The sequence below is a fragment of the Ochotona princeps genome, chromosome 6 (genome assembly GCF_030435755.1).
Source record: "Ochotona princeps isolate mOchPri1 chromosome 6, mOchPri1.hap1, whole genome shotgun sequence".
NCBI lineage: Eukaryota > Metazoa > Chordata > Mammalia > Lagomorpha > Ochotonidae > Ochotona > Ochotona princeps.
Genome location: NC_080837.1, coordinates 64,876,700 through 64,903,290, shown reverse-complemented (window position 1 = coordinate 64,903,290; position 26,591 = coordinate 64,876,700). Strand labels below are relative to the sequence as shown.

General features: G+C 37.3%; 1 protein-coding gene across 1 annotated transcript in view; it reads left to right on the top strand.

The window, feature by feature from the left end:
- The window catches only part of MDGA2 (MAM domain containing glycosylphosphatidylinositol anchor 2), a 687,915-nt gene that overhangs the window by 447,891 nt on the left and 213,433 nt on the right, over nucleotides 1-26,591 (top strand). Inside the window, exon 5 of the mRNA XM_058666386.1 lies at nucleotides 14,343-14,475. Within this exon, the coding sequence (XP_058522369.1) occupies nucleotides 14,343-14,475 (133 nt within the window). The remainder of the gene's footprint in view (nucleotides 1-14,342; nucleotides 14,476-26,591) is intronic.

Here is a 26,591-nt window from a genome sequence, read left to right as displayed (position 1 = left end):
AATCTGGTCATTGACTTTCCTATAAGGAATTGCCTCTTAGTAACGAAGCAGCTTCCTGCACATTCAAGTGTTTCTTTTACAGTTGGACTATATGAGGTTTACTTGGGTGTAAAATAAATGCAAATGCCTACTGAGATTAATAAGGTAGCACAAATACATGCATCTTTCAGTTTGAACTAAGAAACGGGTTCTCCTATTGTGAATATAACCGTACATTCTCACTCGTTAGAAAGCAATGGACTACTGGTTGCAGCACAGCTGTATTGGGGCTCCCGCAGACACCATTTTGAAACTCTGCTTGACACACTTCAGGGAATTCTTCAGGATAGATTTTATTGGCAGATAGATTCTTCCAGACGAATGTAGTGCTACATAGGGCATCAGTGGTTTCATGTGCTTTTACAGAGAATTCTAGAATAAATGCCTGCAAGTTATGATGAATAAAAATATTAGAATAGACTGAGAAGCCACGGATGCATTCTAGACTCTCAGGCAAATTTTAATAATAAATAGATGAAAATGATGGAAGCATGTTTACCTTTGAGTAGGCTTGATAGCATGCATTGTCATTGTCGCTCATAACTACCTTGCCAGTTGGGACATGCCTTGAGTTATGATTGTCCAATAGTAGAAAAAACCCAGTTTGTTTAGTGATTGTCTTATTTTCACAATGGTAAAACTGAGTAGTTTTTATAAACTACAAACTTATCATATCTATTTTGTTTACATATAAGATAAAGCCCTATTTTCCCAAAAGTTATACAGGCTTTTTCTGTTGGGTTGACCTAAAGGCATTCGCTATTTGACGTATTTATAAACTTTGCTTTTGACTGAAAATTAATTTTGTATCCTTGAACTATTTATGTGTATCTTTGTCTTTTCTGCACTGTGACCATATGTTTAAGTTAGGAATGGTATTTGCTTTTGCTTTTCTTTATTTGTGCTAATGATATATTCTTGTCTATGTGCTGATACTGATTTTAACTGGCATGTATATATTTTATTGAAAAAAAATGTTTATTAGTTACTATTGTTTGTATTTCTATTCTTAGAACATAGCAGACTTGTTAATATACAAATGATAATAAAAAATTAATTGAGGGGCCCTGCATGATGGCTGGTGGCTGCACCCTCACCTTGAATCTGCCAGGATCCTATGTGGGCACTGGTTTATATTAGAACCGGCAGTCATATGGGATCCCGGTGCATTCAAGGCAAGGACTTTAGCCACTAGGCCACCAGGCTGGGCCTGCAGTTCGATTCCAATATCAGTTTTCCAGGGGATATTCAAACCACTGCAAAGAACATTATTTTATATCATTGTATCTATAGCCTTTGTCTGTTTAAACTTCATAAAAGGCAGTTAAAATAACTGCCATGTACTAAGTGCAAAACATCAGGAAATCTCTGCCACAGAGTGAGGTCACAAGTACAGGTCCTGCCTCTACTCATCTTGTTGTCATGTAAGGGAAAACTAGGTAAACATTTATCACTGTAAAAAGGAAAAATTTTGGCAGAAATAGAGGTATGATTGCTGCTGTAGAGGAAACATTTACACTGGCATGTCTGGCGAAGAGAATGGGAGGATAATTTATTAGATTGACTAAAATGTAATTGGTATGCTAACTAACAATTGAGTGTGCTCCTGGAGAGGCATATTGGGGTGATGCTGTGTGAGGATTCAGTTGATAGATCATATGTGTGCTTATTTTTGATGTAGGAAAATTAAATTGCTTTTAAGGATAGTTTCAATGATAGTGCTACTCAGGATAATGTCTCATTTTTAATAAAATAGGATTTCTGAGACAATGAGTTATTTATCCAGTGCCTCCATTCCTACTGTTACTAACTGCATCATTTGAATAGAAATGTTTTAATTGTTTTCAAGATTTATCTTATTTTTTTTGAAAAGTCATTCAGAGATTAAGAGAGACAAAGAGGAAGATCCTCCGTCTGATGATTCACTCCAAAATGGCTGCACCAGCTGGAGCTGCGCCAATCCGAAGTCAGGAGCCAGGAGCCTCTTCTAGGTCTCCCACATGGGTGCAGGGTCCCAAGGCTTTCGTTCGTCCTCAACTGCTTCCCCAGGCCATAAGCAGGGTGCTGGATGGGAAGCGGGGCTGCTGGGATTAGAACCTGCGCCTATGTGGGATCCCAGCACATGCACTAGGCTATCATGCCAGGACCAGAATATTTTTGTTTTGTTGAGTGACTCAACTATATTTGCTGTTTTTCCATAGGTGATGTTTTCAGAAAGATATTGGCTTAAGTTACGAAGGCTGATATGAATTCATAAACCTATACTGTAATAAGTCTAAAAGGAATAATTAGCTTTTCATATCTCTAGTCAATATTAAAAGACATAGGGCATCATTCAGGATTATCAGTCACTAGAGGTACAAAAATGAACTTGTTAGAAACTTTATTAGTGATGTTTAGAGAGCATCATAAGCAATAAAAAATGTTTTCAGCTCCTGGTTACATGTAAGTAACATGGAAATATGACTTGAGGCGATAGGTATTCTATTTTGAGACCAATGTCGAAAATGACAGCAAAACACTATCTAATTATGTCATGTGTTTTTATTTTAATTCTTTCATGTAAAATATAACTATAGACATTCAAATACAGGTATTGTAAATTATTTTGTAATTGTTCAGTAAATATGTATTAAAATTTTTCAGGTTGCGTACTCATTTGCCATTTTTCTACAACTTTTTAAAAATGTTCATGACATTTTGTGGATTGTAATTATGCCAACTAATTACTAAACTGAACATATTTACATCAATTACATAATTAGTTATAATTAGGCCAATTAGACTAATTATACAATTTGAAAATAATCAGCTAAAAATTCCTTTTTACAAATTATGAAAATTTTCATGGGAAAAAGTATCATCTCCCAGAACCACAGAATAGTACATTTAAATAGTCAGAAATTAGGTTTATGTAACAATATAGTTGTGCATAGTATATAAAATTATGTATATATGGATAAATAACACTTGATAACATATGTCTGTATGTGTGTGTAGAATGCTGTCTTTATTCTTCCTGCCATATTTTTGGCAAAGATTTATTTTACTTGGACAGTCAGAGTCGCAGGGAAAGAGAGGAACAGGCAGTTATTTCATTGGCCGGTTCACTCTGCAAATGGCTGCAGTGGGCAGAGCTGGACCTGTCTGAAGCTAGGAGCCAGGAGCTTTCTCCAGATCTCTTGTATGGTTGTAGGGGTTCAGAAAATAGAGTCATCTCCTGCCGCTTTCCCAAACAATAAGCAAGGAGCTGGATTGGGAAGTGGAGCAGCAAGGACAGGATCTCAACACCCATATGGGAAAGCTAGTGCCAGCATGCAGAGAATTAGCTTGTTATACCACCACGGTGGGCCCAAGCTATACTTTTGTGATTGTATTCTGCATTATTTGCTAAATGTGATGAATAAGTAAGTTATATCTGCCTGTTATGTATTCCTTCAACAAACTGTAATGTCCTTCAGTTTCCTCCTCGTTTCCATATTTTAAAATTTTTACAGTGTTGTATTTTCAACGTAGCTTAATTTAGCTTAACACTAGAGAATTCAACAAGTAGTAAATATAAAATTGCTGTCCTCAAGAGTGTAGACAAGGCCTGTTAAACAATGATCAAGTGAGGAAATGTCCATTTCATTCATATACATTATACTTTTGAACTCTTTATTAGTCATCATATGTCGTGGAAAGCACATTATATTTGTTGGGTTTGGACTGGCTTTTTTCATTAACCTTAGTAGTCTGCAGTTGCATCCATGTTGTTGTGAAGAGAAGATTTCATCTTTTGTAGCACACACACACACACACACACAGTTTCTTTATTGAATCATCAGTTGATGGATGTCTGGACTGATTTCGTGTCAACTATGGTAAACTGAGCTGTTATAATCATGGGAATAGAGTTGTCTCTTTCATACGCTGTGGCAATATTGGTACTTCTTTTATATGCTGATTTCATATGCTTTGGGTAAATTTCCAAGTGTGGGATGGAGTGGATAATATGGTAAATCTATTTTCATATTATTGAGGAACATTCTCCAACAATGGTTATATTAGTTTATACTCATTCTAGCAGTGTATTAATTTGCCTTTTTGTCCACATTTCGCTAGCATTTATTGATTTTTGGATGATAGCCATTCTAACAAGAGTGAGGTTAAAAACTTGAATTTTCATTTCCATAATGGCTAGTGGTCCTGAATGCTTTTTCATATATCTGTTGTCCATTTGTGTTACATCCTAGGAGCATTCCCTGCTCATGTCCCTCGCTCATTTCTTATTTGGATTGTTTGTTATCGCATCTCTTGAGCTTCTCACATATACTGCATTTTAATCTGCTAACAGATACAGTTTGCAAATATATTCTCCTATTCTGCTGGCTACCCCTTTGCAGATTGTTTCCTTTGCTGTCCAGAAGTTTCTTAGTTTGATGGAATTTCATTTACATATATATATATATATATATGAAATGTATGTATATATGTATGTATATATGTATATATATGAAATGTGTGTATGTATGTGTATATATATATATATGTATTTGTTTGCCTTCTGAAGTCTTAGTGAATAACTCAAGTGTTTCTGTTATATTTCATATAGTAATTTAATGGTTTCAGGTCCTAGGTTTAGAGATCGGATTCATTACAAGTTGGTTTTCATATAGGATGTAAGGTAGGAGTCTCGTTTTACAGTTCTGTATGAATACATCTAATTTTCCCAGCTGCAGTTGTTGAAGAAAATGTCTTTTCCCTAGGGATGGATTGATAGCTCATTTGTCAAATCTTAGTTGTGGATGTGTTGATTGGTTTGAGGTCTCATCTGTTTTCTTGGTCTGTATGTCTGTTGTCTCAATACTAGGCTTTCTTGAATATGACTGTCCTACAGTATATCCAGTGTTGTAATGACCCTATCCTTGTTGTTTAGGATAGATTAGCTTTTGCTGATCTCTTACAATTTCCATATTAATTTTAGGGTCATTTTTCTAGGTCTGAGAAGAATATCTTTTGTATTTTGATTAGGATTGCATTGGCTCTAAATTACTTTGGGTAATATGTAAATTTTGATATGATGTTAATCTTCAATCCATGGGCATGGAAGATTTTTCCTTTTTTATCTTTTTTCTGTTTCATTCCTTAATTTTTTATAATTTACATTGTAGATCTCTTTCTTTTCCTTAAATTTGTTCATTTTGTAGCTTACACTCTTGCCAAGATTTCTTTCTCTATTTTTATCATTTTTATGTGACTCAGTATAATATTTACTGAAGGGTATTCTTTCCTAGTTGGCAGCTTCTTCTCACTTAACAGTACTCAAAAGTGAGCCAATGCCAGAGATGAGAACTGAAATGAAGTTATCTCCTAAAATGGACAACACATAATCAATGCAAATGTCATGTAAATGACTTAAAACACATATAAACATATACACAAATACTAATGATAGAGCTGACCATGATTTTTGAGATAGCCTGAGAGGTACAAGCTTTTAGCTTAAACACTTCCTTGAAGTGACATTTGTCAGATAATTCTTAAGATGACTTAGAGGGATTGTGCTGTTTGTGTAACAGTGCAGTTGGTGGAAATCATACCAAAAATTAGTTTCCATGAAAGCAAAGACAAGCCTGATTGATAGGTCTGTTGAGTTTTGTAGCCTGACTATACTTCCCTAGCCAATGTCATTTGGCCTTTCCAGTCTCAGAAATTTCATTGCATTGCATGTTCACCCTGCTTGGGAAGTTAGTCACCCTGACCTTCTAGCTGGCCTTCAGCAACCCAACCTTAGCTTTGTGTTGGTTTCCCCACAGTTGTGGCTACCTGGACCATACTGTATTATTTTATCCCCCACGCATCATCTGGTCCATCAAGTTTCAGGTCAGATATGACTTCTTCAGGCATACCTCCCAGAATGTTCAATTTTAAGTAGCTTACCACTGCTCCAGATTTCTAAGTGTCTATCTAAGTGTCTATGCTTCAAATTCATCCTCTGTGTTTGCTTAGATGTTTATCACTCAAACATGTATTGCTCTAACATGTCTTCTTCATTGTGTTCCTAGAATTTGGAAAGTACTTGACAGAGTATGTGTGTGTGTGTGTGTGTATACAAATATATATATATATATATACACATATACTAATTCATGATCTTTTCAGTGAAATATTAATCTCACATAAACTTTTTAATTATATTTCTAGTAAATATTAGAAAAATATGTAAGCATAAGTACATGTTTTGAAGAGCTTTTCTAAGTTATTTTTTGAGAGGCCAAAATTGACCAAAACAGAAAAATTACCAAAAGCAAGAAAAATTATCAAAATAGGTTGAAAGAATTGCTATAGAGACCCCAAACTGGATCTGCTTTCCCAAACCACAAAGATGCAGTCACTGACATTGGGGTAATAGAGGGAAAGACATGTTGATTACAACTTGCAGAGTGTGGAGCTGGGCAGCTCTTGGTAATTCCCACCTTCCAAAAGGGTCAGGGATGAAGGTTCAGTAGGGATGAAAGTGGGATGAGATGTGTGCATTCAGCACGTCTGGGTTCCTGGTGGGCTGGTAGTGTTCGCTGCTGTCTCTGGATTGGCCTCAGGTATTATGTTCTTTGAAGAATTTTTATTATGTCCAAGTGGACTTTGGTCTCTATGGGCTAGCTGCAGATGGAAGTGACTTTCTGACTTGGACCAAATCATACGGAAAGAAATCTCTCAGGACAATAGTGATGGTCATATTATCTACTGGAGAAGTGAATGGTACCCTCATACTGGTGATTTGAATCTTGCAGGACCAGTTGGCCACATATTTCCCTAGTGGTGGCTTCATTTCAGTACTTTGATTTACTATCAAAAGTCAGAGCAGGAATATAAGGAAGCTAAGAGATGGGGACTTGTGGTATTAGCATTTACCCTCTGTATCTAAGGCACTGTTCAGGGGCTCAATTTCTCTTAAATCAACAGATGTATCCCCTAGAATGTCCATAGTAGCAGGAAGTGGGCCAGGCTAAAGCCAGGAGCCTGGAATTCAGCCTACATGAGTGAAGGGGCCACGGGTACTTAAGCCATCACCGCTTGACTCTCGCAGACCACATTAGCAAACACTTGGAATTGAGGGGGTAGTCTGACCTGGATATGCAATGCAGACATGAAGTCTGTAAATAATGAGCTGGTAAACTAAACACTTCCTTTGATGAGTTTTTAGAGAAGTCTATTCTTGCTAGGATGAAAAATAAGCCAAAAACCTTTCAGCAGATTACTCACCCCACTATTGCACCTAATTTTAATTCAGCAACTAGATGTTTATTAAAATTTGCTGCCATGACTTCTTAGGAGCATAAATTTAAAAGAATTGACTTTCCTTAATGTATTTTTAATTTATTTTCTAGAATCAACTGGAAGCAATAGGAAAGTTGACCATTTCTACTAGACTCTCTGGAAATCATTAAATATTGAAGCACCACGGAGAAGAATTGTTTCCAATTGATTATTAGTATGACAGTATTTATGGAAAGGGCAGAAAAATGCGAAAGTGAGAATAAAGCAAGAAGTATAGCATGGGCCTTGTTGTGCCATAGCTGGTAAACCTGCTGCCTGAGATGCCAACATTCGTTATTAGCACTGGTTCATGCTCCAGCTACTATATTTGTAATCCAGCTCCCTGCTGACAGCCTGGGAAGAGAAGCAGAAGATAAAGTGTTTGGGCCCAACATGCCAGAGACCCAGATGGAGCATGTGACTCCTACCTTCAGTCTGGCCCAGTGCTGTCTGATTTGAACATCTGGGGAGCGAACCAGTCTTTGGCAGCTGGCTGTTCTCTCCCCACATAGAGCTTAACTTCCACATGGTCATCTTTCCTGGTTTCAGATGAGACACAAACATCATGGGTAATTAGGCATACTGGATTGACAGCTAAGGAAATGTAGTTACAATGCAGGGATGCAAAGAGATTTTATGAAAGAATGCCTACTTACTTTATTTCTACTTAATTTCCTGCTAGCTCACCGATATCACTGGTAAACAAGAAATATTTGTTAAGCATTGGATATGAGAGCTTCTGCATATGTTGATGTAATTATGAATATATTTACATATATAATATATATTATATATGTTAATATATATTATGAATATATGTGTGTGTATCCTCTCTCCCTAGTGGCCTTATAAATTACTTACTTTATTACAGATGTAATAAATCACAACCAAATCTTAATAGTGAGATAGTGAGTCATAAAGAGAAGCCATATTCCAATAAAGAAAGAGAAACTTATAACTGCTGAAATCTGTAAAGACTTCGGAGGGTTTTGTTTGTTTTAACAATTTAAGTAGCAACTGAAAGTGATTCATAGCAAGGATTGGGCAGTGCTTTGTTCTTTTAATACTGAAACGCAGGAAATCATAAACACCTCTCAACAGTGAGAGAACTAATTACATGGAAATGAGGAATTTATGTGAGAAATAGGGACAAAGTAGTTTAGCCAGACTGTGTAGATTCTCAAATGACAACTCAGAGTTTAGAAATGACCTTTCATTACAGGAGAGTTACTTAAGGTTTTCTAGCATACAAATGACATGACAGCATACGGAGTGATTACGGTAAAGAAAGCCATAATTCTTTGCAGTAAGCTGCACATGACCTTAACCAGAATACATACTCAAGCAGTATTTGCTGAGTCAGTGGTTGTTACGGTTTTAAAGCAAGTATCCCACTTATAGGATGGGAAAAGGTCATTTGTGATAGGAAAGTTAAAGAATGATTCGTGTACAGTGCTTTTAGTGTGTTTAGGGGCATGGGAATAAGTAAAAAGTAGGCTGATTACACCATACATTCTGAATGTCAGCTGTGGGGAGAATGCTGATGATTGACCTTCGAAAACTGATAGCAGGATCAATACAGAGAATGAAATAGTGAACTCACTGAGGTGCTGTGTCTCAGTGTGTGCTGTCTGTGGAGTCTTCCAGATAGTTTTCAATGGGCTTAGAGTGCAAACGGAGGTCAGAGGTGGAGATAGAATGTGACAAATATATATAAATATATATATGAATAATGTATTAATATATAATTATATAAGAACATATATACAAACAGAGGTCGCAACCCTAATTATGATATATAGTTTATGATACTTTTAAGAAAGGTTGCAGGTCAATTTTTTGTGCTGTCAAACCTACAAATACTTTACGTTCATCTATAATTGCACTGCATTATGTAGACAGCCACATATATATCTACATGTATCTTGGTATCTTTTATGGTTTTGTTGATTTTCATTTGTTTTATTTCTTTCGTGAAATTTCAGGCTTTGCCGGATTTTGATATTTTGTTTTTGTATTTCCTTCTAAAATTGAAAATGTAGTCTACACAAATTGGTATAAAGTACCTGCTTTCTTATTTATTGTGCACAAATATCTATTTATTATATGTGACACAGCAAAATGCATTTCCATCTAATACTTTAATCTAGAATTATGTTTCATTTGTTTTTTGTCTGTTGAGTTCCAATCAGGTACCCTCTAGTAGCAAACTTAGAGATAAAATGTATATGTAAAGCAAAGGCGTGGGTGCTGTAGGTTAATGCAGTATTTTGAATTGTAGAAGTTCATTTTGAAGCCAGCTCCTCTATACATGTGCTCTGCTAGAAGCTCAGATTATAATGCTAATGACAGGGCAGATGTTGCTCCTTCCTTCTAGATACTTAACCGGCAAGGGGAAGAGCCTGGCAAAAATGAATCCCTTCCCCAAGGAAAAGTAGAAATGAAGCTGTTAGAAACAGAAGAGTGGCTCATACAAAGAGAACCTGCCTGTTTGAGCAAGGAGGAGAAAAAGCTTACTGTGCAAGTGAGCCCTTTGGCAATGCCTGAACGAGGTGGGGATGATAGAGATGAGAGGCATCTATGTTCAAAGGGCCAACGGAAGCAGGAAGTTGGATGGGTGAGGGCTCTAAGGGAATAGAGTCAGATCAATAAAGCAAGAAGCATACTTATTGCACAGCGTCTTCAGTTATGTCTCTAGTGATTGTGTTCATTTGTCAGAACAACAGGAAATCATTCATGTGATCTAGTGAAGAGAAGATATGATCACATTTAATTTTTTTTTAAAGCAAGGTAAGTTATAACTATGTGATGTATATGTGAACTAGCTTGACTATGTCATGATAGATAAGCATAGCAAAACATGTTGGATATGTATATGGTTTTTATTTATCACATATATTTAGGAAATAATAATAGGAATATTGTAGGAAAAATAATAGGAAAATAATCCTGTTGAAGTATGGACCATTCAAACTATACTGACACAGTTTGGATTGTCTCAGGGGAATATTGGATTAAGGGCACTAGACTCCATCAATAAGTAAGGAATAACTGAAGGCACATACGATGGCTTGATTGGCTAATTCTCCACCTCCAAGTGCTGGGAACCCATGTGGATACCCATTCATATCCCAGCTGCTCCACTTCCCATCCAACTCCCTGGCCTGGAAAAACAGCAGAAAATGACCCAGAGCCTTGGCACCCAGCACCTGTGTGAGAGACCTTAAGGCAGCTCCTGGCTTTCGAACGGCTCAGTTCTGGTCCATTTGTCCACTTGGGGAGTGAACAACAGACAGATTTTTCTCTCTCTCCTGCGCTTTGTAAATCTGCGTTTTCAATAAAAATGAATAAATCTTAGGGAAAAAAATTAGAAAACAAAAGAATAACTTAAGTGGTACATATGTAAATGTCAGCAAAATGACATAGTTGAGCACTAAACAATGAACATGCAAATAAAAAGCTGTAATTGAGTAAGATTCCTTTTATCGAAGAGAGAAGAATAATACTGGAAGAATAGTTTCACAGTCCAGTTTAGGATTTATGGAGTTTTAGATGTCTGTGGGATGTGAAAATTTCATATACACACTGAAATTTGTGGAAAAATTATACTAAGGCTTGTCCAATAAACTCATAAGCAAGAGGAAAAACACATATACAGATTTTTTGGGTATCTTTGAAACAATCTCTTGACAATACCAGTACTTCAGTAGTAAGACAAGAACAAAAGCCAAAGAAATATAAAGTATAAAGAGGGGTAAAATTTGCTACATAATTTTAAAACTTTGAATAAATAAAGATTTCTGAGTAAATAGCTCTATTTCATTTCTTTTTATTATTATTATGATTTTATTATATAGTTCCATAGGCTCCTGGGATTTCCCTTATCCCCCCCAAGTCCTCCCCCCAGTTCCTCTATATCATTACTAAAGTATAGTTCTTCATATGCAGTCATATGTCCATCATTGCGGGCAAGGACAATGGCAGAGAGTCCAGCATCCTATTGTCAAGATATAATATATAGTTTCATTGGGAGTCCATCTTTGTCTGAAAGTAGAGATGCATACTACATTGTATGCTCACATCTGGATATGTTGGTCTCCATTTCACAGTTACTGTGCATCCCCTCAAAGTCACAATACAAAATCAACAATAGGAAGAAAAATAGAAATTTACAATGCCATGAAGTTAAATAACATATTACTAGATATGACAGTCCCTATTACACAGCTACTGTACATTCCCTTAAATGAAAGGCCACAAAGCAAAATCAACAACAGGAAGAAAAAAGAAATTTTTTTGTTTGCTTTTTGTTTGCTTCCCCCTGATGACAGGAAATATCTTCCAATTCTGAGATTCTTTCTTCTGCTTGCTTCTTCCTATTTTGGAGACTCTCCACTGTACGCTTAATTTGCTCTACTGTGTTCTTAATTTCTGATATATCAGCCTTGATTTGCTTTATTGCTGCTATTCTTGAGTAACATATTCATTAAATTCTTTGAACTCTTGTATGTGCTTCTCATTGTTGATCAGAAGCTTTAAAATGAGTTTTCTGAATTCTGTGTCCCCCATTTTCTCGATGTCTTCTTCAGTTAACTCTGAGGTTGGCATAGAGTTTTGCTCCTTTGCAGGGGAGTTTTCAGTAATGTTCATTTTGCCTTTGTGTCTTCTTTTGCTCTTGGTTATTGTATTTTTAGTTATCAGATTCTTCTTCTTCTTGGGGTAGGTTTCTAGGCTGTGTCACCCACAGGTCTACAATGCGATTTTACTTATTGCAGTTGGTACACAACTTTTGCTTGCAGCCACTTGTGCCACAACCTCCAGCGAGTTCCAGGTCTGGGTTCTTATATCAGATTTCCAGCGTGGTCTCCATAGCCCCAGCTCCTGGCTCACCACTCTTGACCACATGTGATACTGTGCTGAGGCTGCACCGTTGTCTCTGCAACCTTTCTCCCACTTTCAGTTGGAGCAGGTCCCAGGATTAGAGAGACACCAGGGTCCTATATAATTAGGTTGTTGGTGGTGCTGATCTTGCAGGAACCTGTGGGACGTTAGGTCTAGGTGCCATACGGACCTATTTTGACCCGTATGATGCCACAGTCGGTATTATTTTCCTGTGGGACCAGTGCAATCCACTGAGTTCAGTGAGTTCTTGTGAGCTGAGCACATGTGCAGTTCACTGTAGTCCCCTGCAGTCCTAAAACTTTTGCCACACTGTACAAAATGGTGTCTGACATTGCCACTGCTAGAGTTCTTGATCTGCTGGCCGTCAGGTCTGAGCACTACCCAGACCTGTCGTGGGTGGAACATGTAGAATGTCACGTTGCTGTAGTTCACTGATTCAAAATCTTTGAGTAAATAAAGATTGCTGAGTAACTAGCATTATTATTTCATTTCTTAAACATATCCCTTCCAGTCTACTATACTTTTCTAGGCCTTTTTAATGTATAATTTTCTAGATTTTTCATGAGAGTTCCTTAGCCTCAGGGATTTACCCTTCTCCTCTCTGATTCCCCACAACTATTTCTCCCTATATTATAACAATAGTGTAGTCCTTCCACAACAGTCACAAGTCCTCCATTCTGCTATTTAAGTGCATCCTGACGTTTAAGTATAGACAATGGTATAAAGTCCAGCATTCGATTATCAAGGTATATCTAACAGTTTCATTGGGAGTTCATCTTTAGTTCAGAAATAGAGATGCATATTGCAGTGTATCTCCACAGTATACTTGCCTCCGTTATTCAGTTCCTATAGATAAATACTCTATATACATATTTTCTAGGATTCTTATTTAATTAGCATGTAAGAACTGTCCAATACAAGGAAGTGTTTTAACTGTAAATTACAGATACACACAGACTTCTATGTATATTTGTAAAGAAAGATGAATGTGTTTCCTAAAAGAAAATTAAGAAAATGAGAGGTTTTTGGTTATTCCACTAAAAAAATGTTAACAGTGAAATTGATTGAAGAATATATTTGGATAATGAATCGAACACTTTTAGCCTCAATGCCAATGTACACTGAATTAAAAGTTAATTTGACACACTTGAAAAATTGTGCCTAAGTTTAGACTTTTTTTTTTTTGCGGTGAACATGGTGTGTTTATGAATCAATTGCTCAACAGTTTATGAAAATATTGTAATGCTTGTAACTTCACTAATTTTACCCATTAAAGTGAAAGGAAGTCAGTTTCATACAGGTAATATCTAAAAATTATGTTTTGAAAATTGCTATCTGAAACTTGAGGTCATTAGACACAGTAGATAGTTATATGAATAATTTTGAGATGAATTTAGGAGGCAAAAAAATCTTAGTGGACTTAATTTGAATAGGACAGGAAGGCTGTTCTTTTAAACATTTTTGTTGTTTATTTTTACTCTCTGAGCAAATTTTTATGGTCTTTTTTGGTCAAACAAGAGTTTGTAAGCTACTTCTGAGTCCTTGCCTAATTTGTGGAGACAGGTTTACCTGAGAAACCTAATGTTGGAATTTTTAAACATGAACTAACAGGAACATTAACAGTATTGAAACACTTCTTTTCATTCAGTTGTAGAATTTCTGCATATACATGTATTTGTCATTAGTTTTATTTCATTAACTTTGTTCTAATGTTTAATTTATTCGGTCTTCCCCAGAATCTCTTCTTTTCCCCATAAAATTTCATGTTGAAGGCTGCATAGATTGTAATTTTTGTTGAACAAGCTCCCTTATCAAATGTGCTGTTCTGATCTTTGCATATAATTTGCATAACTATCACCAGAAATAGAATTGACCCTTGATAGCTTGCTAGGAAAACATTATGAATTTTCTTTGTAGTTTGTTGGGTTTTATTTCTGGATATAAGTTTGGTTTAAGTTTAGTGTTATTTTTAAATGCAGGGTATTTATCATAAAAATAAAACTGGGCTTTTATGATAATAGTGACTTAATACAATATAATGTGGTGTTTTGTTCGCTCTGATTACCACTGGAGTTTTCTGATGATCTTCTTTACATTTTCAGGGTGAAACAAAGATCTTAAAGCTAAAGAATCTTCGACCTCAGGACTATGCCAATTATAGCTGCATTGCCTCAGTGAGGAATGTGTGTAACATTCCTGATAAGATGGTATCATTTAGACTTTCTAATAAAACAGGTATGGAACTGTCTCTCTGTTCTGAATGTATGTATGCTATCTACAAATACTGTTTTTAAATGTTCCTTAATATTCTTAGTAATGGTTTCTATAACATAGATAGGAATTTTTTCCAGAAAATTCAGAGATATATGAAAAAGCTTTGGTAAATGAACAGAGTAAAAATTCATACCATATACTGTATACCATGTGTTTGTATATAGAGCACATATAATTATAGTTCCTTAAACACTGCACCTTTTATTCAAAGACATTTTTCAGGAACATTAGATTCTTCAAATAAAAGCTGAAGAGCCTTTCTTTTACTGTGTTTTCAAGTGAAGAGATATAATTACTAGTTTCAGGTAGGTGTGGGTAGGATAGTATTTCTGTAGAAACTATCAAAACATTAACAAATACCAGTTACTAAATCTACTTGCATTTAGGATTATGGGCAACACAATCACTGGATTGATTGGAGTTGTTAAAGAGCAAAGAGGAAACATGAAGGAATCATCCATCTATAACCATGTGCAAGGAACCACCCTGCGGAACCATGGTTGAAAATATTTGAGGAAACGCCAGGTTTCAGCCCCATTGTACAATTTTTTTTTTTGCAAGTAACTGTCTTAACCTAAGAACTTCAGAGATCCTCTTCCGATTAACAAAAGCCTCTAAATGTGTAGTCTAGCTCTGTCTGTGTTGTCCCTGCTTCTGTCTTTTTCCTACTGCCCAGATACAGGTACACAAATAACTATCCTTTGATTCAGTTTCTCATGAATGCTGAAGTTGTAGAAGACAAATGATTGGTTAATATGCGTAAAGGATATAAACATGCTGTTTTCTTGTTGTCCTTCCAACAAGGAACTTCCAGCAGCTACAGCTAGACCACTGGGTTAGCACATTAAACCAGGACTGCAATGCAAGAAAATCAAAGTGTGTGTGTGTGTGTGTGTGTGTGTGTGTGCACATTGAGTCAGTGAAAATACATTTATTTGAGTTGCTAAAATTTTGAAATTCTCATTCTTTCATTCATTCATCAGAAATGTATTAGGTTCTAATAATATAGGGATATTGGCTAAACTGGAAAATGTCTCGTTAAGGATTTGAAAAGGAACACACCAGCATAGAATCAGTGAGAAAAGTAAAACTTACCAAAAAGAATGAGCAAGCCTTATAGAAATCATGATGCACAAAAAATAAGTATATAATCTTATAGACCTAATCTTAAAACCTTAACAAAAGTTGATGAAGACACTTTACTTCAAGAAGAGAAAGTAGGTTACAAAGAAATGAAAGCAGAGGGCCCTGCGGCGTGGCCTAGCGGCTAAAGTCCTCGCCTTGCACGCGCCAGGATCCCATATAGGCACCAGTTCTAATCCCAGCAGTTCCACTTCCCATCCAGCTCCCTGCTTGTGGCCTGGGAAAGCAGTCGAGGACGGCCCAAGCTTTGGGATCCTGCACCCACTTGGGAGACCTGGAAAAGGTTCCAGGTTCCCGGCTTCGGATTGGCTCAGCCCCGGCCGTTGTGGCTCACTTGGGGAGTGAATCACGGGACGGAAGATCTTCCTCTCTGTCTCTCCTCCTCTCTGTATATCTGACTTTGTAATAAAAATAAATAAATCTTAAAAAAAAAAGAAATGAAAGCAGAGACACTTTAGAAGAATTGACTAATTCTGTTGTTCTTGGCTTGAATTGTATTCTGAGTTATTATAACTAATTTTTTCCCTGGTTTCTTTAATAGATTTTAAAAATACACAGATTATGCAAAGAAAAGTTAAAACTCAGAAATAAATCTTGTGCCAGTAAAGACATGGCAGCAGAATAAGGAAGAATAAAATATTGTATTACTGTCAATGTTGCAGCATTGTAGTTGAGTAGTGCTTTATTAACTTACATTTTTATATATGTGTGTCAAGCATCAGCCCCTGCCATCTGTTACAATTTTAAGTATCTGCTTGCCCTAGGTCAGCTTCCTGAACATTTGTGTGCTGGTTAAAATTGTACTGTCTGCCAATCCGCTGTAACTTCATAACTTGTTCCCACCAATGTGCTGTAACCTCATGGTGCCGTATCTGCCAGCTCTCTCCACTAACCCCTCGCAGCCCTCCCCACTAATCCCCAACAACACACACCAATCCCCTGTGGCTCCAGCAGTCCTATCGACCAATCCCTCACAGCCCCGTGACGCCCGCCCAGTGCCACAAAGCAGGCACACGCCTGCAGCTGTGTTCCCATTGCTGTGCTGGCCCTCCTCACCGTGCCCTCCTCCTGCTCTGTCTCCTCTTACTCCTCCAGTCCCCCTTCTCTTGCAGCCCCCTCCTGTCACCATGGCGGGAGACATCCCTCTGCCTCTTCTCCCATTCTGTAATCCCCACCCTGCTGGAAGAAAGCACCTGATAGGTGTCTTGCTGCGTTTAGTGTTTCAGCTTGTTGTGGCAAACTTACCCCAAAGAGAGCTTGGTTATGGAGAAAAGACATAACAAGAGGTTATGCTGTGATGAGTTTTATGCAAGAGACAATAGCAACCTCAGTTTTTGTCTCACACAAAAGATTCTTCCTTTCTTTGTTTTTATTCGAAAGGCAGATATACAGAGAGGAGGAGAGACAGAGAGGAAGAGTGACCCATCCAGTGGTTCACTCCCCATGTGGTCACAATGGGTGGTGCTGAGCCAATCCAGAGCCAAGAACCAGGAGCTCGTCCAGGTCTCCCATGTGGGTGCAGGGTCCCAAGGCTTTGGGATTGTTTTCCCAGGCCACAAGCAGGGAGCTGGATGGGAAGCAGGGCCGCTGGGATTAGAACCGATGCTCATATGGGATCCTGGTACGTGCAAGGCAAGGACTTTAACCACTACATTATTGAGCCTGGCCCAAAAGAATTTTCATGTGGACAAATTTAGGGGTAAAACAATATTCACTTAAGAGAGAATGAGAGCGGTCTTCTTCCATAGTGATGGGAGGAGTCTCCAAAGTTGGATAGATCCCAGAAAAAGTGTAGGTGGTGAGGTGGTATCTTTTATGCACCATCTCAGCCAAGGAGTCAAACCATAGAGAAAAGGGGGGGGAGGGAGGACAGTGGTACTCATTCACAAAAGAGAAGCAATGTCTAGCACCTTAGTTAGAATTAGAAGGACATCAGAAGGATGCAACTGGTAGCTTGCTTCTCCCATTCTGATGATAAGCTGAAAAATCAAACATCTCTGTAACTCAGAGATGAGGGTTGGTACAGGCCGTGTGTCCTTGTTTTTGTCATAACTATAAATGATGGCAATTGATTGCTCAGTTTTGTCCCCTTGATCTCCCTCAAGGGGACTGAGGAACAAAACTAGGGAGGAAGAGCCCTTGGGAGGGTTAAAAAAATGAGGAGAAGCAAGATTTTATCATTTAAAAGTTAACTTCACCAAGACCGGAGACCTTAACTGCCTATTGGCCCATCTGACTCCCCACATTATCCCAGGTGGGACATCAGTAAATGTCTTCCAATGGATCATGTGTTTTTCTTTCTGATCTGTGAGGCTAAAGAATCCTGGCTGGATTGTTTTGAGGATGAACTAACACAACATATGAGATAAGTAAAGTTTAAAGGAGAAGATGGCCATAAAAGGGGATGGAATTCCTGAAATTCTTTAAAGGAAATGGATTCTTTTATTTCAGAGATTAACAACTGGCAGGTCAGAACAGAGTCCTAACTACCTGTCAAATGGAGGGCATATGTCTTTTAAATACAGATGTGTTTTACATACAGTCTTTTAAATACAGATGTGTTTCAGCGTTTGTATTTCTGTCCCATGCTTAATTTTTCATGTTAGTTTGTGCTTTGGCTAAATAAACAAATAAAAGTTTTCTTTATAATTGCCTTATAACAAATCCAGATTGAGGTTCCCTACAAGATGAGAGTTGGAGTTAGGGTAAACAGCTTGTTTAAAGGCACAAGCCACTCTAACCCTTCAACCACTTGTCAGGTCATGTGTCTCAATACTTTACATATTCAAACCAGGTTTGTCTAGGCTCTTTGACCATCTGTTTGTGCTCAGAGTTGTAAGGGTTTGTGCATTTCAAACAGCTGGAATCATTGCTCTCAAAGTACACTGGGAATCAATTAAGCTTAGAGTATCTTCCTATGAGCAGATCCTATATTGCCAGCCAAGTGCATTTAAGCCATCTCAACACAGGGGAGAAACGGGAACTACCACTGCAACAATCAGAGAGCCAGATTTTCCATTTGAGTCTCTCTTTTAAGACAGTAACCTAGGTCGACTTCCCATGTTTTTAGCTCTTAGTTTGCACAATGTTGAGGAAAATGGATCCTTTATTATGGGAGAGAAAAATTCTGACTTGTTCAGTTCATCTCCTCCTCTGTAAAATGCATTCATAAAAATACTAAATTTGGAAATTGTTTTTGTTATAGGATCAAGTAATTGATCAATAACTATATTTGACATAAAACAAAATTTTGTTGTGATGTCTCTGCATTCAAATAACTTTGATGGCAGTACCTGCCCAAACGACACAGTATATCCTTTATTTATGTGAAAGGCAGAGTTACAGAGGGAGAGACAGAGAGATCTGCTTCCCCTCTGATTGAGCTAATCAGGAGCCAGGATTCAGTCTTTTTCTGGGTCTCCCTTTTGGGTCCAGGGCACCATGCACGTGGACCATCCTCCATGATTTTCCCACATACCTTACCAGAGAGCAATACCAGAAGTGAAGTAACTGGGCCTCAAACCCATGCCTATATGGGATTCAGATCCCACAGGTGGCAGCTTTACTCAATGTGCCAGAGCGCCAGCCTCTAAAGAATGTTATATAATATGAAGAAACAGGTTTGTTTCATATCATCAACACTGATCAATTCACATTGTAGGGAGATCCAGAAGTTGCTGTTTCCCTATTCCCATTTAATAAAATGATAAGTTATGTGTAACTTTTAAAAGATTATTTATTATTTAATGAAAAGACAGACTTACAGAAGTAAAGAGACAGACAGATCTTGCATCTGCTGGTTCACTCCCCAAATGGCCCCAATAGCCAGAGCTGAGCCAATCTGAACCCAGGAGCCAGGAACTTCTTGCAGGCCTCCCACGTGGGTGCAGGGTCCCAAGGCTTTGGGCCATCTATTGCTTTCCCAGGCAACAAACAGGGAGCTGAATGTGAAATGGAGCAGCTGGGACCTAAACCAAAGCCAATATGGGATCCAGGCAGTTGCAAGTGGAAGATTCAGCCACTAGGCCATCATGCTGGGGCCTGCATAAATTCTTAATATAGCTGTTTTCCTCATAGTTTATTAAAATAAAACCTGATAAGATTTGTAGATTTGGAATGTTAATAAATATAGGTGTATATTTGAATTATAATAATTACGTTGACTAAGTATAAATTATTTTAAATTTCTGAGATTGTGTATATTCCTAACAGGAAAGCACATAAGTAGTATGATAAATTAAATTTCATATATTTTAATTTATTTCAAATGCTTAAATGGTTATGTGTTATGATTTAAAGGCAAATAAGAATTAAGCAGAGTATCTATATTAGAGTGAAAAGCATATGTTATTACTTGCTTGGGAGTTATAACAAATTCTCTGAAGAAATGGGATAGATGGGGCTGATTTACTTATTTATATCTCCTGATCTAGTGAGCGGAACCTTAGCATTCTTGAAGAAGTATCTGATTTAGATGTATTGGTTTTTTTTTTTAATTTTTATTATCATAAAGAGGACAAGTTTCGTGCATTTCACAGATACAGTTCCAAAAACTGATCACAATTTCCTTTCTTCCCTATTCCCTCTCAACATCCCTGCCACCTTCATCAGTTTTTGCAGAGACATATAATTTTAATTTGCTCTATATTCACAGGCTTAATTCGTCATTAGTATCAGTATTCAACAAGTAGAGAGCAAGAAGGCTGCAGTTCAACTGGATTATAAGCATGAGCCAATCATAGCAGTCATACCCCAAAGAGATCATTTTCTTCTTATACCTTGTTTGTGTGTGTTCTATTTTAGCTATTGTTTATCAAGGAAACCATCTGATAATTATCCTTTTACGGCCAACTTGTTTCAGAAAGCATTATGGTTTCCAGTTGCATCCATTTTGTTGCAAAAGACAGCATTTCATCCTTTTTAACATCTTAGTATACCACAAGGTATTTATATAACATGTTCTTAATCTGATCATCAGGAGATGGATATCTGGGTTCATTCCATATGTTAGCTATTGTAAATTGTGATTCCATAACCATAAGGGTACAAGGAGCTTATGTGCTGATTTACTTTCATTTCAGTAAATTTCCAGGAGTGGGATGTTTGTTTCGCATGATAGATCTCTTTTCAGATATGCGAGGGATCCCCATACTTCCATAGTGGTTGTGCCTTTTCCCCCACATCCTCACCAACATTTATTATTTCATTTTTTGGGATGGTAGCAATTATAACTAGGGTGAGTTGAAAACTCATTATAATCTTTATTTGCATTTCCCTGATGACCAGTGAACCTGAGTATTCCTTCATGTGTCACTGGCCATTTGTATTTCAGTCATAGGAAATTGCTTGTTCATGCGCTTTGTCCATTTTTCAACTGGATTGTTGTTGAGATTACTGAGCTCTTTATAGATATTGGGTATCAATCCTCTATCAATTGCACAATTCACAAATGTTTTCTTCCATTCTGTTGGTTGGCTTCTCATTGTGTTGATGGTTTCCTTTGTGGTGCAGAGACTGCCTAGCTTGATGTAATCCCATTTTTTTTTTATTTTGGCTTTAATTGCCTGTGCTTCTGGGTTCCTGTTCATTGCAAACAAGAACCAAATCAACACAAAAGTATTACTAACTGTAAAATTATGACCCTTTATCTCTTCCATACCTCCATTATTTTCTCTTTCTTTTCTTTTATCTCCTTCCTTTTTCCCTTCGATCTTTTATGACAAATTATCATCAAAAATATAGCGGTTAAGGACACATTTAATCTGTATATTGGATAGCTATTATCTGTTCTTAATCTTTTAGAGAACTCATAGATTAGTTGTAATGAAAGGGTCCCATAATTGTGAATTTTAATCTGTGTGTTGCGATCTATTCCTGGTAGTTCTATGTTGAGAGAAATATAAGTAACTTATCTAAAGTTTATTAGAAATAAAATGATATTTCAAGTATAGGAATACAGAAATCTTATCTCCTATGATAAGATTTTTTTCCTTATCATAGATATCCAGGTAAAGTGCAAAGAAATAATAGAGTAGCTCATTTGCTGGCACCTGCATGCATCTGGGTGTAAACTTTCCCTTGCCCTTGTAGGTTGTTTTGCTTTTTAAAGAATTATTTTATTTTTATTGGAAAGTCAGATATATTTTAGAGAAGAGGAGAGACAGAGAGGAAGATCTTCCATCCAATGATTCACTCCTTAAGCAACCACACGGCCAGAGCTGCACCCATCCAAAGCCAGGAGCCCAGATCTCCTTCCGGTTCTCCCAAGCAGGTGCAGGGTCCCAAGGCTTTGGGCCATCCCTGACTGCTTTCCCAGGCCACAAGCAGGGAGCTAGATGGGAAGCAGGGCTGCCAGGATTAGAACCGGCGCCCATATGGGCTCCCGGCACGTTCAAGGCAAGAACTTGAGCCACTAGGCTGCTGCGCCAGGCCCAGGTTTCTTTTCTTTCTTTTTATAAATTTCTTACTTTTAGTTGATTTTCACTGAATCTAGGTAACCGGTGAGCAGCAATTATGGTTTCTAAGAAAGATTATCTATATTTTTTGGAAAACACACAGTGCAAATATGTTAGTCCTCTTGGCTGTCATGACACAGTATCACAGACTGAGTGGGCTAAGCAGTAGAAGTTGTGTCATCCCCATTCTTGAGGCTGTAATGCCAAGGTCACAATGCTGTGGCAGTGGCGTGCAATGACCTCTCTCGCCCTGATGTGCGTGTGTCGCCTGCTTCCTTTGCCATGAGTGTTTTTTGTTTTAGTATGCATGAAGGGAAAGAGAAAGAGGCTGGTGTCCCTTCTTCTTCTTTGAAGGACAGCAATCTGTCCCATTTTATATTCTATGGAATCACATTGGAGCCCTATCCTTCTGACCCCACTTCACCTAAGCTCCCTCTCCAAGCATAGTCATGCTGCACGTCAAGATTCAATATGTGAATTTGTAAGAGGCTGCAGTTCAGTCCATAACAGTTTCAAATTACTTAATGTGATTTTTGTGTTTAGAATTAATTTTTTGATATATCAGATATGAAAGTATACCATGTTACAACAAGAAAGTGATTCAGACATTTTAAAAATACCTGTTTGTCAACAGGAACTCAACATAGGAAAGGAAACCATTGAAACTGTTTATGGCTGTGTATTCTTAGTCTTGGGAAAGTAGAAAGTGACTCCAAAGGAAGAAAATAAGATGAAACTTTAGTGTGAGATAAAGTTCACATTTATAATTAACATTAATTATGAAAATCATGTTCAAAATCTGGACACAAATGATGTGCGTAATCTTGTGCATTTTTTAGTGAAAAATTAGTCACTGAGATAAGATCAAAATTGATAACTTTTTACCTTGTTGTGTGTTAAAATACTGGCCATATAGATATTATTCCTGTTTTTTTTTAATGTATTAAATTATTTACAAGGTAGGATGACACAAGTTCCCTGTCTTTTGGTTCACACCTCAAATGCCTGTTCTAGTTGGGATTGGGTTCATCCAGGACAGGCTAGGAATTCATTCCAAGTTTCTTTCACGGGTGGGCTTGGGCCCAAATACTTGAGCCATCATTTAGTACATCCCAAGGTGTGCATTCATGGAAAGCCAGGATCCAGAGCACTGTCGAAGCTCAAGCTTTTGTACTCTAGTTTGGACACAAAAATCCCAATAGTGTATCCATCTCTCTGCTTAATGCTTGCCCCTCAAATAATCTTTGAAAGATTATTTTATAGAGTAACAAAGGGGAACAATTAGAGGCAGGCAGAGAAGTCTTCCATCTTCTGATTTAGTTCCCAAATGGCTGCATTAGCCCAGGCCAAAACCAAGAGCCAGGAACTTTATCAAAGTCTTCCTCATGGGTGCAAGGGTCTAAGTATTTGGTACATGTTTCACTGCTTTCCTAGCTGCTGTAACAGGGAGCTACATTGGAAGTGGATTAGCCAGGACTCCAACAGGTGCGCATGTGGAACGCAGGAACCAGCTCCACTTGCTGTTCCACTAGACTGGCCCCTTTAGATACATAGATATGATCATAGATGACTCAGGTTGTCTGAGCAACAGCATTTACTTCTATAAACACCAATGGAAAGCAGCAAATGCTTTTGAATGATGTTGATGTATTCTTGCTATAGGACAAGACGCACCCTAGCTCTTTTAATCTCTTTTGCATAGATGTTAATATTGGAGGGTTAATGTACAAAATTTGGATGTGCAACCTTTGTTGACATTAGCATGTCAACTTGTTTGCCACTTTACTTAAAGAGATGATAACCAAAAGACCCACATTATTTTGTTTTGTATGTAGTAAAGCCCATGGATGTAACATTTCATCAAGTAACACATAGTAAACATTGAGTGAACAGGATTTATGACGAGGCTGCCAATTTAAATTATGGATAGCAAAGGTAAAACTGGTATCATCAGCAATGAAAACCAAAACCTCAAACATTTTGGTAGAGAATGATGTAACACTTCATCCATTGATGCCATGTTAAAATACATGCTTTATCATTTTTATGAATTTTTCCCAGTAGGTATACTAGTTGTTAATACTGGCCATCCCAAAATCAATCAATCAATCAATCAATCAATCTCTCTCTCTCTCTCTCTCTCTCTCTCTCTCTCTATATATATATATATATGTATGTATATATATATATTTACATATTTACATATATATTCACATATTTACATATATATATGTAAATCACACTGGCATGCAAGTTTCACATAAATAAAGGGTGTATTTTTAAATAAAGCTTCATTTTTATTACTTTAAAGAGTTACACAGAGATAGGAAGAGGCATACCTTCCAGCAGATGTATCTGGGAGCCAGAAGATTCCTCCACGTCTCCTTTATGGGTGCTGGGGCCCAAGGCCTCAGCCTATCCTCCACTGCTTTCCAAGATGACCAGCAGGATCTGGATCAGAGGTGGAGCAAATGGGACTTGAATTGGCACCCACATGGGATGCTGCCACCATAGAGGATCAGCCCATATGCAATCATGCTGGCCCCTAGGGTATTGTTCTGTGAAATGAATTATTTTTCTGGAAAACAGAAGATACTTATAACATTATTTATATTAAATGTGTTCTTCATCTAAGTGTTTTGTTATTTCATAAGGTAACCAAACTTACGTGTTACTTTTCTCACACACTTTAGAAAATATGAACTGTTAGCAAATTTTGGAAAAAATTATTATTATGGGGTTTCAACTTTGGTCTTCCTGAGACAGTTTCCAAAGCAACAAGATAACCCAGATTCTTCAAATTTTATTACCATGGTAACAAGAAAGTTGCATGTTTCTGGGATCTTCCTATACCTGAGTGTTTTGTTTTGCCTATACCTAAATGAAGTTATTTTTTAGAGTTTATTTTGGGACTGAATTGGTAAAAAACACATATGGGCAACATACTAGTAGCTCTTACAGAAGACACCGTAACTCAGATGCAATGGATAACTAAAAACTAAAAGCTCTCAGTTGAAAATTCATTGTCAGTTAAATGAAAGAAAACATTTACTATACTTAGCCAAAAGGATGAAAAATATTGAAATGCTGTCTCAAAACTCAACATGAATTCTTTGGACCATTCAAGCAATCCATTTTAGCAAATGTTTAGAATATGCATTGATTCGATTTTTCTACTTATCTACTTGTCATCCGTAAAATGTTATGTTATACTCATAATTGAATAGTTATTCTATTCATAACAAGCTATTACAGAAAATCAATCTGTGTTCTATTCTGGGGGTAGAATAAAAATAAACTAACATGGCGTTTTTGAGATTTGTTATGGTAGGTCGTATAATCAGTTGATTGCTATAATACTTCTTACAGTTGTTCATGGTTTTATAGCTTGTCACCCATTATTTGTGGGTTAGATATCTCCATGATCTTTCACTGACGAATTTTATAGGTTACTAACTCTGACAGTGGAGATACAATCATTACCATGTGGACATGCAGCTTCCTGCTTGCATTTACTTATTTATCCATAATTCTAGGACAATTTATATCAAAGTTTTATTCTTTAAGATAGGCAACCATCATAATTTGCCTTAGTTTTAGTGAAAGTCCTGTAACCTGGGAAACCAGTCTACCTCCAAGTTCATCAACCAAAGTACAGTAATATGATCAGTTCATGGAACTCCTTGAACTTGGTTCTCTTCTAGAACATGTTGATGGAGTACTCTGGGGTAGACCAGATCTAGAAACTGATAATAAGAGAACACCCTCTGTGAGACTGGATTGTGGTTAGCAAGATGTCTTAGCTTCACTGAGCCTCAAGATCCATGCAGACAAGATGCAAACATCCAGAACTGGTTCATCTGTTGTCCTTTCATATCAGGCCTTATGCTACTATTCATGAAAAAAAAATTAGTCAACAGTTGGGGTCAGCATTTTGAGGTGTCAGGAAAAGCCACCAGGTGTAGTGCTGGCATCACAAGTCACCATCAGCTACTCCCCAGTCCGAGTCCTGATTGGTCCATTGTTAATCTAACTCCTTGCTGATCAGCCTGGGAAAGCAGAGGAAGATGGCCCAAAGGCTTGTGTCCCTATGCTCCTGACTCCTGGCGTCAACCTGGCCAACCCCCAGCTGTTGTGCACATCTGGGAGTTGAACCAACAAATGAGGAAAGAGCTATCTTTTTATATTCCCCTCCAACTCTGTATTTAAAATATTTTCAAAAATAGACAAGAAAATAATCTCTGAATCTATTTGAGGTAACGTTTGTGTTTGCTATACTGAGGAAGGTCTGTGCTCCCAAGGGAGATACATATTTGGTCCTGTCTTCCATCGAATTCTAACAGAATTTTCAGAACAGAAAATTCCCCTGAAAACCTTCCTCATTGCAGGTGTTATGTAGCTGAAATGATATTATATATTTAAAGTATCTGAAAAATCATACATTCTTAGTCATGGTACTAGTAGTTTATATGTTAAAAA